The 12,241-nt window shown below is 41.3% G+C and overlaps 1 protein-coding gene across 1 annotated transcript in view; it reads right to left on the reverse strand.

The window, feature by feature from the left end:
* Window positions 1–11,959, reverse strand: part of LOC130911349 (Krueppel-like factor 7) — a 40,520-nt gene extending 28,561 nt beyond the window's left edge. The window contains exon 1 of the mRNA XM_057829231.1: window positions 11,479–11,959. Within this exon, the coding sequence (XP_057685214.1) occupies window positions 11,479–11,580 (102 nt within the window). The 5' untranslated portion in view covers window positions 11,581–11,959. The remainder of the gene's footprint in view (window positions 1–11,478) is intronic.
* Window positions 11,960–12,241: the final 282 nt, after the last annotated feature.

Here is a 12,241-nt window from a genome sequence, read left to right on the forward strand (position 1 = left end):
TGTATGGTGGCAGGAACTCAACTCACTACAAAATAAGCAGCACATTAGCCAATAAATAAACAATTGTTTGAAAAGTGCAGCAAACTGTTTATTGCAACTCCTAATGAAAATTTTATGTCAATGATATGAAGCACATAGTATGTTTTTTTTGTTTTTTTTCTCAATATATTTTTCTGTGCTCAAAATCTATCATTGCTCGCTCATAATTGTGGCACAAATATAACACCATACAGAGAGTGAGTAACGTTAGTGCTGTACTAATGAACTGAGAGGTTTTGACATGTCTCACAGAACAGTATACAGTGGTACCTCAGCATACGAATTTAATTCATTCCAGGACCTGGTTTGTATGTCAAAATAGTTGTAGGTGGAGAGGGATTTACCCATAAAAATACATTATAAATCGATAATTTTGTTGCACAGCCCAAAAACCTACGCTAAATCCTAAATGAATACTGCAGGTATTCATTTACAAATAGCAAAAAACAAAAGGGCCTTCTCGCCTGTTGGTGCTCGGGCCCTAATTTCAGTTAGCAAAACAAAAAATATATAAATTAAAAAGCATTTTTTTGTCACCTTAACTTAGAGAGACTGGTGAACGGAGGTCGGAGGAGACGGTGGGTGTGGAGGTATTGGAGGATATGGTGAGAAGTGATCTGTCTAATTTAACAAATGCATCAAGTTAAACGCATGTAAAACAAATGAACTATGAATAAATAAGAGATTAAAAAAAGCGTTTTTACAGTCACCCTAACTTATTGCGAACGGAGGTCGGAGGGAACAGCAGGTGGGTATTTAGAGAAGGATCCGGTGAGCCGTGTTGTGAGCCGTATTGTCTAGCCCAGAGGTGTCCAAACTTTTTGCAAAGGGTGCCAGATTTGGTGTGGAAAAAATGTGAGGGGCCGACCTTGGCTGACATCCTTTACGTAGAACAATATATTTAAGCAAATTTTAGCAAGCCATTTTTTGTGTCATATTTGCTGTATTATTTTTTTAAATTAATAATTTCAACAATCTCGCAACCAGCCTTTGTGGCGTTCTCTTTTACTCTCGGGCTCATGCGAAATACTGCTGCTGTGAAATTAAACTAGCTTCAAGTTGCTTCAACTTGTCGCTGCGTATCATTCATGTAATCTTGTCGTACATGTCAGCGTTTCTTGTATGGTAATATCGCCTCACATTGAACTCTTTACAAACAGCGACTGTCTCTTTGCAAATGAGGCAGACACAGATGTTACCTATTTAAGTGAAGAAATAGTCCAATTTCCACCTATCCTTGAAGCGTCGGTCGTCGCAGTCAAACTTACTTTTTTTTGCTGATAGTCACCATTTTAGAAAATTGGAAGTAAGGGGTCACATGGGGTAATGTTGCTTAGAGTGCTGTTGCCTTTTAGTTGGTAAATGAGGAGCAGCATTTAGTGTGTAAGCTACTTCATATGCTGGTAGCAGTACAGCTGACCAATTTATTAAGTCTGTTTGCGGGCCAGGCGTTACTGATTTTATGAGAGAGGCTGGGGGCCGGGTGAAATTTGACCATGGGCCGCATTTGGCCCCCAGGCCGGACTTTGGACATGTCTGGTCTAGCCAATTTACTCACTCGCACACTATGCTCATATTTTCAGATTTTTGTTTTTTATTCATTTCAATGGTAAGCGTCACCTTCTTCCTTTTTCACCACTTCTACCACCTGCACTAACCTTTTCAGGCCCCTTATAATTACTTTCACCATAAAAACAATGAAATTGCAACGCTGTCGTAAATTGTCGTATTTCGAGCATGTTGTCATATGTCGAGACTTGTCAAATTTTAAGCTGTATGTCAAAAGAATCATATGCCGGTGCGTTCGCATGTCGAGGCACCACTGTATGTGTCTTTCTGTCCATCTGTATGCTTTAACATCCCCAAGTGGCAAAGGTTCAAAGGTGTCCACCTATAAAGAGCAGCACAAAGGTCATGAAAGTGTGAAAAAATGTAGTATATTTTTCAAATTAATATTTAAGATGTTCTGTCTGTATTGTTTTGTAAAGTACGATATAAGGAGTGCTATTTTGTAATATGCACAACAATTTTTCTTTTTGGGGCAGGGTGGGGCGCTGCAAAAGATTAATGGTATTTTCATTCCTTTCAATGGGAAAATATTATAAGGAATGAGTTTTTAGTTATAACCGTGGTGAAGGAGTGAGTTACAACCATTTAGAAACAGATGAATTGATGTTACATGCAAAATGTCATTGTGGAGACGAAAAGTCGACTAGTCTGTGCATCAATGTACACACAGATATACAACAGAGTGGTGTTCACGCCGGCATGACTTTCCGTGCGCCTGTATGAGCAGGTGGGACACTGTCGTCCTGTCTTTATTTCCAAGGCAACGCTTTTAAGACAAAACCAGAGTGGGAAAGATTAGCCCAAGCTGCTTAAAATATTGAAAGATACCTCCTCGCCACCGGGCTCTCCGCCAAGCGGTGAGTGAGTTGATGTTGCTCACGGATGGGCGGATGTGGGCTGAACCCAGTCACCCCTTCGCTGCAGCAGCATAAACCGTCTGCACCCTAATTTCACCTCCAAACCTCCACAACAAAGGCTGGCTGGATGAGCTGCAAAGGTAGCGTCACTTTTGACCTTTACCGTTGCATTTAACTGTTGTTGTGCATGTTTCTGTGTGCCATAATAAAACACGAAAGAATACACACAGGCGAACACACAGCACCTGCAAGACAAAATATTCAAAAGCAAACTCTACTCTTACTGCTGTACACACAAACCCAATAAACTCTTGCTGTGACGCTTGCTCTGTCGCTGTGCCTCGCTCATACACACGTACACACACACAAGTGAAAATTATTGATGTGCTCTCTTATAAAACAGTGGCTGGTCCCTGAAGTATTCCTGGCAACATCACGGGCTGAAAATAGCTACCGACCCAAATAACTTTCCCCGACGGAATGGAGACAGAGCCAGACCACTGCCACAGGCAACTGGCTTTACTAATTGGCATCATTTTACAATGAAATAATATCTGGGACGCAATAGTGGTAAACTAAAGAGCAAGAGGATGTGCTGTCTAGCCATTCACACGTCTGGGAGGAGCCTCCGTCTTGTTAGTATAACTTATTAGTAAATACACAAAGTGTGTGTTTGAGTGTGTGTATTAGTGTGGAAATGGTGCCATAAAGGTATGCTTACTTTGGTCTAAAACAATTTGAGATTACAATAATTGTGAGGTAGCTAATCAAAGTCTTGCCACCTTATCATCAAAACCCACTGTATAACCCTCCATACAGCTGAATTCAAATGAACTGGACAACTGTGCAAAACTGTCGTGACGGACAACGCACACCGGCCAACTGTACCGTCCTCTCACTGTAACAGAGAAACTGCAACCCCTGGTGTTCTTATTAGGAAACATTTAAACTAGCATCTTTAATGCTATGGTACGGTGGCCGAGAGGTGTCAGGCGAAATGCAAAGTCCAAACACTTTGCAAATAGAAAAAGCACGAACCCCAACTGCAAACGCTTTGCAAAAGAAAAAAAGCACGAATGCAAACGGCCACAACATGATCACCAATTCCTAAAGCGCGATCGCAAATTGGCAAAAGCACGAACCCCAATTGCCACAACACGACAGCAAATGACTCGCAGCACGAATGCAAATTGCCACAACACAATCCCCAATTCCTAAAGCGCGATTGCAAATTGACAAAAGCACAAACGCCAATTGCCACAACACGATAGCAAATGGTTCGCAGCACGACAGCAAAAGGCTCGCAAGAAGGAATATCCAAAGTAGAAGCAGAATTTTTTTCATATTCTGCTTTGACTTAACAGAAAAATACAGTGGTACCTCAACCTATGATCGCTTCGACACATGATCTTTTCGACATCTGACATAAAATTTGACTAACCAATTGTTTCTACATCCAACGACATGCTTGAAATATGACGATTTATGACAGCGCTCCAGTTTCTTTGTTTTCCCGCACGACGGACGCTTGGGGGATTTTCTTGTGGGAGAAATCAACACGGTCTCAAAGAAGGTTAGTCCAGGTGGTGAAAAAAGGGAAAAGGTGAAGCTTACCATTGAAGATGGAAATGATAGAAAAATATGAGGGTGGTGTGAACTGGCTCAACGATACCGCCGTAGAATGTCTACGATCCCAACGGTCCTCCTCCGACCTCCGTTCGCCAGTCTTTAAAATTTAAGGTGACAATTATCATTGTTGTAATTGCCATTTGTAATAGTACCAGCAGTATTTATTAAGGATTTAGTGTAGGTTTTCGGGCTGTGGAACAAATTAATTGAATTACAATGTATTCATATGGGAAAATCCTGCTCAACATACGACCATTTCAACTTACAAACAAGGTTTTGGAACAAATTAACTCCGTATGTAGAGGTACCAATTCAATTCAATTCAATTTTATTTGCATAGCCCTAAATCACAACAAGGTTGTCTCAAAGGGCTTTGTAGAGGCAATATGATACACAGTCAGAAACAGCAAATGAAGTAAACAAAGATGAATAAATAAAGTTCAAGTACCACTGTATAATGAAGAAATACAATAAGGTTTATAACTAAGACATTATATAAATTATAATTTCAAGAATTTAAGCAAGTTTAAGGTGAAAAATGTCCTAAACGATTAATTGTTTATTAAAATAGTTGTCGATTAATTTGCTAATCGATTAATTGATTAATTGTTGTACTTCTAGTATGTTTTATTAAACCATAAACACTGTAGTGCCTTGGGAAGTCACAATATCACCATATTGCGATAATTCTCAGTCTCGTCAATGGGTCAGCCACTGAGGCAGGAAAGCAATGGAAAGTGAAGAAGATAGGGCTGGATCATTGTGCTCGAACGTTTTGTTGAAAGAGCATTTTTGTTTGCTCATTGGTTGTTGGCAACATTGGGAGGAGCTTTCACTTACTGTACAGTGGTCTTTACTAAATCCTAGCAAAATTAGACTGATATGATACCGTATTAAACTATATTATGCTATTTAAATGAATACTGTTGGCCATACAAGAAGATTTGTAGAATCCCACACACTGCAGTTTAATAGTGCGGTTGAATCGTTGTGTGGCAGGCCTACAGTTTAGACACACACTGGACTGCTCAACATTATGCAAGAAGAACAATGAGGAAACATGTTCAATGTCATGTTGACGAATGACTCTTCCCACAGGTCTCATTAAATCATTGGAGGCCACTTCCCTTCCCAGGCCCGCTGCAAACCCGCCGTCATTCTACGCTGACACTTATACAACCATTTTTTCCAGCACACCAAGGCTAAATGTCAGAATAAAATAACATCACATCTCAGCTCCAACAATCCCAATTTCAGGTTGGATCCATCCATTTTTGGGTTGGCTGTATCTTAGTCAAACTCTACTACAACGGAACCACACAATTTTATTTGAAACCTATTTAAAAAAAAAAATCTATGTATGATTTTTCTGTAACCTTCAGATGTGTATGAATAGTGATGAATAGAAACATTAACAATGGGAGGAAAAAGCACCAGTTAGAATGGAGCGATGCTATTGAAGCAGGTGAAAAATACTTTTGATTTGCATGCAGTACAACCATGCAAAGGGCACACAAAGGGGCTTACATAACATTGAAAGCTCCTGCTCCACTTCCATGGCGCAACCTTGGGCCAGGATGAGATCTCATCTTAAAAGAATTTAAAAGCATATGCATCCCCCAAGAGTCAAGCTTCGCCCTGCTATATAAACAAGTGGCTTTACGGCATGTCCTTGGTGGCGTCAGCTGCGCAGGGTAAAGGCCGTGATTGATGACAGGCTTCAGATGACAACAAGCAATGGTGTTTACGCAGTCAAATTGCCCTTGTCTCTCTCTGCCCTGCATCTCTTTCCTCTTCGTGGCTCCTACGGGAGAAGGTCTTCGTGGCTGGATGTCTGTTCACTGGGCCTCTTGTGCTCCCCTCCCTCGGGGTGGGATTAGTTTCCCGTAAAGGAACAAGCAAACAGGCAGGAGTCCTTCCTACTGGCACTGCTTATCAAGGGCTGCCTACCAACAGGTAGGCAGTGAGATGGGATGAAGCGCTGTGCCAGGGATGGCCATAAAATGCCTGAACATCCTGTTCGCATGTGTCTGCAGTTAAGGAGAAAGTGAGACGAGGTGGAAGGGAAGAGGATCGTTTCATTTTCAAACATTTTTAGTATGGTTCAGGGTTGTTTGATTTTAAAACATTTTTTTTAAAGGAATTAAACCATCTCTGCTGGAGCACAACTGCTGCGACATGTCACCATATTGAGCACATGTTCTCATTAATCATACACACCTACAAATGTGCGAAGCCTCTGAAGTTTCTGAATGCAATTGATTCTTGTATCCTCTAGCTGTTGATTTTATTACAAATTTAGATCATGTTGTATAAGAGAGCATTCCTAATTTTGTTCGCTTGAACTTTAATAGTTACTGTATGTAGTCCACGCAATCATTATGATTGGCATGAATGAACTGAGTGAACTGTTTGTCTTTTTTTTTCATCATGGACTGTTTATAATATACACCTTAGTCATTTTGTAAAACATGGATTGAGTTCTCAAGTTTGAAATTAGTTTGGACTTTCTCTATTCATTGCTCAGATACATACTCTTCGCATGTAGATGTAGCTTTCATCTGTCTTTAATCTTTGCTAGATTAAAATACTCTTTAACAGTTTCGGAAACTAGTAGCGATTTAAATTTAATAATCCATGCCGATGTCTGGGCTCTCTGAGTGCAGGTACTCTCTTCACTTTTGCGTCTTCAATTTTCAAACTGTTTTCAAATGTTCGTGTTTTATCCGTTCTATATCAAAGGGTTATATTCCTTAATGACTCCATTTTCAGTCCACATGCATAGTTCTTTTAGATTTTTACAACCTGAACCTTTTTTTTTCCTGCATCTGTGATAAACCGGGCAGTCAAGCCTGTCTAATCATTGGAAGGTGCCACAACGGGAGATATTGAGATCAAATGATGTTAAAGTTATTGCCAAGTTGTACGCGCGAGTGTGAGGCGACAAAAAGACAACAGAGTCTTTTGCTGGTTGTTAATCAAACCTGGGGCAGCAGAGCGTTTCAGAACGCTATACATAAAGATGCGCTTGTCCACAGCAGTCTCCAGCCCCTCCCACACCCTCTGACAGGCCAGGCAGCAGCATGTCAAGCAAATGAATACATCCGCCGCCACACTCTCTTTCATCAACGCTTCCCAGCTTTTCATCAGCGGCCATAAAGCAGTAGAAGTCACCTATCACCGGCGATAGCCTCTCAGCTGCCTGAATGATGAGACAGACATGGCAGGGTTCACGAAGTGCTCTCATAGTAGAATGGATGTTACTGGGTCAGGGGGTCACTTGCACATCTCATTACACAAACTTGCATGTGCACAGGATCCTCAGCAACAGATAAACCTGCCCAAGCCTCAATATTAACAAACACCAAGCGCCATATCCTGTTAACTGCAGCTCTGAATAGAATCTTAACAGTTACGCCTCATTTATCAGCTCATTTTAATTTGATGAGCTCTAAGCTCGTTTTTCTAATGGCCAAGTTTTACCCACTTAAATAGGCATGCTTCCTGGCTCTTAACAGATGAAGAATAACCTTGTGGCGGGATTACACAAAGCATGGCATTCACTGGCAAAGCTGTGTCCAATAGATTGTACGTGACCAAGATCTTCTGACTCTGTATTTTTCGCTAGAGGCAGATATCAGTCATTTTAGCATTCTGTGTATCACGGGATATATAGCTGCATTACTTTTAGAACGTTGGAAAATGAGGACCATATTTATTTGATAAAATTGATCACACTTGAAATTAGGAATTTCACATTGTAATAATGTTTGAATACAAAGTCAAAAGATGACTAAGCCTTAAATCAAATCTAAGGTTAGTTCTGCTCTAACTTCTGCTGTTCATAGAACAATTAAAATTAGAGATGTCCCGATCGATCGGGATGCCGATCAATTGGGTCCGATCACGTCATTTTCAAAGTATCGGAATCGGCAAAAAAATATCGGCCATGCCTTTTTTTAATATATATATATTTTTTTTTTAATTAAATCGTTTTCTAATTGTATTTAACGTTACAGACATAATATGTTACACTCATCCAGAGTCTTTAGTTTAGGCTTAAGGTAGGGTTATCAAATTTATCCCGACAATGGCGGTAATTAATTTTTTAAAAAATGTATCACGTTAAAATATTTAACGCAATTAAGGCATGCACTGCACGACCCATTCACGCATTGTCGCGCTCAATCTGTAATGGAGCCGTTTTACCTATATAGAGAGATAAAAGGCAGCGTAAAATGAGTAGAGTGAATTTTGGCAGCCTTTGGAGCCTTTTTTTAATTGCCTAAATCCTTACATTCCCTCTCCCTATGATTAGAAATATCATGGGAAGCAAAGTGGTGAAGCAAGGTAGCAATTGATCTTTTTCTTAACATCTTATGTTATTTCCCAACGCAGAGAAGATATATCAATTGGTAGCACTACGCACAGTCATGGTTCCACTTCCCATCATGCATTTGGGCATGGCTACAGTATCATTTACTGAAAGCTCAACAAATACACTAGATGGCAATATTTAGTCACAATATACAAAGTCACAAGTCTTTCTATCCGTGGATCCCTCTCACAGAAAGAATGTTAATAATGTAAATGCCATCTTGAGGATTTATTGTCATAATAATCAAATACAGTACTTATGTACTGTATGTTGAATGTATATATTCGTCCGAGTTTTATTCATTTTTTTCTTAATGCATTGCCAATATGTATATGATCAGGAAAAATTATCGGGAATGATTGGAATTGAATCGGGAGCAAAAGAAAAGCAATTGGATCGGGAAATATCGGGATCGGCAGATACTCAAACTAAAACGATCGGGATCGGATCGGGAGCAAAAAAACATGATCGGAACAACCCTAATTAAAATGTGTACATTTGATTGACCTTGTCTTCATTTGTATGAGCTCAAACCAAATTGAGATAGAACAAGAAGAACAATCGATACTGAATTACTTCTACAGGACTGAAGGAAGCAAAAAGCAAGAAAAAGGGGTGACTGCTATCAAGTCTGACTTGTGTGACAAAAACAGCTGTGGCCCAGTGAGGATTACATAACATTGTGAGATGCACGGCTGGATGTGCGCTCACACGTATGGATTCAGACGTTCTCTGATAGTTGGCAGATGCTGCTCTTTATCATTTTGCAACTTTAGTTCAGTTCCTGTGAGCGGGTAGAGGTCTGTGGAGCTCTTTCCACATTTTGTAGACTTTATATGCATCCCTGTATCTTCATCTTCTTCTGTCTGTCTGCGGTGACTTGCCATCCTTTGGGGTTTAAGCCCACCCGACTGTGAAATGTGAAACCCTGCAGCGGTAGAGAATGTGCGTGCTCGGCAACTTCCTCCACTGCCATGCTTGCACCGGCTCCCCCACCTTGCCCAGACTGAGATGCAGAAAGGTGCGTGCAAGAAAGCCAATGTATGTGAGCACTTGTTTGTGTGTGTCTGTGTGTTGAAGCCATGAGGGAAAATATACTGTATGCGTTAAATTGTATGGCGTGTATCCTGGGGGTCAGTGACACACAGTTGTTTGTGGTGTCCTGTTACCCATCAGGGTCAAGAGCTAGAAAACTACTGTATATTATTAAGGCTTAGGAAAAAATGACAGTAAATGCCAGTTTACAAAATTCACAACAAACACTGGTAGAACTGCAGCTGGAATAACACAACTTCTTCTTGGTGTGGAGTCGTGCTTTGTGGGGAAATCAAGACTAAAGCCAGCTTATTACCAGTTATTTGTTCCAACTCTGAATGAGCGACCATGCAGGGATTTGGATGCAAGACATATCGGTTTGGCTTCATTAGCAACAAATAGCCGCCGCCTCCAATGTACCATCTGCAAACCCCCAAAACACTTTTGTCCATGTCCACTCCCCATCTACCCATTACAGCCTGAATCACGCCTCACAGACACAAATAGGGGATACAGTCATCACTCTCACCATCGCTTCTCTGGGAGCCATTTAGGTTCGACAACAATGGCCTCCTATCTTGCCACTGGAGCCCATAAGACATTGACGCGTCCATTATAAATTGTGACTGAAATAAGCAAACTGCTCAAACTGCGACTCATGAATTCCTGCATTTTAGTGAACTCGTTGACGTCTTCATGTTGCAGCAGGAGCATGCTGTGAAAACATGCCAATGGAGTACTTGTCAAAGTGCTAAGCAAAGATATATTTGGTTATCGTGGTTGACGAGACATAATTAAATACAAAGTAACAAATAACCTAACACAATATAAATCCATTGCATTAAAATACACACAACACTCTGCTACAAGTAGAATCCTCAATTCTTTTTGAGAACATTGTTTTTCATTCCAAAATGAATGATGTCTTTCAAGCTGTAGGCAGTCATCCCAGTCAAAGCAAACTGACATTTGCAGCCTCTCCAGATAAGAGCTCTCACACTCTCTTGCATTTGCATTAGGTATTGATTCTGAGATGCTGGCTATGGGTGAGTGCCATTTAAAAATCCACTGACAGAGGAGGCAGCATGTTATGAAAAGATGCGTTGGTGGGTAACAGCAGGATGCCAATTAGGCTGCTTGGCCACAACAAATGGGTCCATCGTCACGCACCGTTCATACGCTTTTTCCCTTACCCTTTAGGCATGGAGGAAAGGGGAAAAGGGAAAGTGGCAATGTTATGTATACATGAATAATATAAATATTTTTCAAATTGAGCACGGTCAGACTTATCACCAGAAGAAGCAATGTGGATGGTGCTGAGAAGGAAAAAAAAACACAACGCAAAAATATGGGCATTTTAAACCCAAACTGTTAATTGTACGAAAAAAATGTCTGCGTTTTGATAATTACTAAAGCTGTGGATGTGGATTTGTCGCGAAGATGTCACATCATCTCAAATGCCAAATGGCCACGTGCTCAGCTCTATAATTCACTTAACTTGGAAACGATAAGTAAAATCAAAGAAAGTGTAATCAAAGAAAGTGAGCACGTATGGACTATTTATTTCAGCACTAAATTTTAAAGATGCAAAGACAGACATGTCAGTCTATCTATTATGGATAAGAGAAGAAGGCGGGTGAGGGTTGTTGAAGGAAATGGGGTGTGCGCGCATCTCTTCGTGTGGGGGCTTCACAACTCGGTAATGCGGATGTATAATTCACGACCAATTCTGTCTCGGTGATGGCCTGCGCATCTTCATCTTCCCAAATCGCACTTGACAGCTTTATTACGCGCAGGCGTGCGTCCGCATAGCATCCAGCTCTTGGAAAAGTGTCACATTTACGGTATGAGTGATGGAAGCGAAAAATGAAGCAGCTTTTCGAATTTATTTCATACTGCTCGACAAAAAAAAGTTCCCTGAGCGCACAAGTGCTCCTTTCAGAGCAGTCGCTTGGTTGTTTGGATTCCTACCTGCTGCCAGTTCTCCTCCAGCGAAGGCATGGCGGAGAAATAGCCGGTGTCGTGCACCAGCTGAAGTTCCTGAAATATACTGTGGTTCGCCAGGACGTCCATTCTGACACTCGCGCTCGGATAGGATAGACTAATCCACGGGAAATGTGCCTCCTCTCTTTGCCGTGTCACGCCACTATACGTGCACGCTTGTCATATTAGTCCACGAGAGGATCGATTACTCAGAAGGAGACGATCAAGACCTGCGCGCATTACTGGACTCGGTGCGTAAAAGAGAGTGGAGGTGATGGAGGCTCCATGTGTATCCGTGTTGCCAAAATAGACACTGATAGGAAGCCAAAGGAGGGGAGGGGCAAGGGTAAACGAAGAGGCGTGTCTTTGGATGTCGATCAACTCCCCTGTTTGTCCATGAAAGGTAAATGGGCGGTTGAGGGGCCATTAAAGCGGCAGTTGAGCGTGGAAAGGAGGAGCCCAGTGCTTTGGCCAAACTGGATTGGCTCCAGTGCATTGCCACTCACGGCCACTATGGGCTGGATAGGCGCGCTATTTATGGATGGGTATATTAGATTTGGATGAAGGTCTGCGATGCTAGTCTGCAAGCAGAAGCCATGCTGTAAACATGCGAGCTGGACTGGCTGGTATTGTTTTACAAAGTAAATATTTCATTAGTGTGAGATACAGGATGTAAGGTTTTGTATTGCACCTGCTTATGAGCAACGCTCCGTGTTGGGTCTTATAGGAGACTGGGAACTTCAGCACACAA

Source organism: Corythoichthys intestinalis, chromosome 2 (assembly GCF_030265065.1).
Source record: "Corythoichthys intestinalis isolate RoL2023-P3 chromosome 2, ASM3026506v1, whole genome shotgun sequence".
NCBI classification, from domain to species: Eukaryota; Metazoa; Chordata; class Actinopteri; order Syngnathiformes; family Syngnathidae; genus Corythoichthys; species Corythoichthys intestinalis.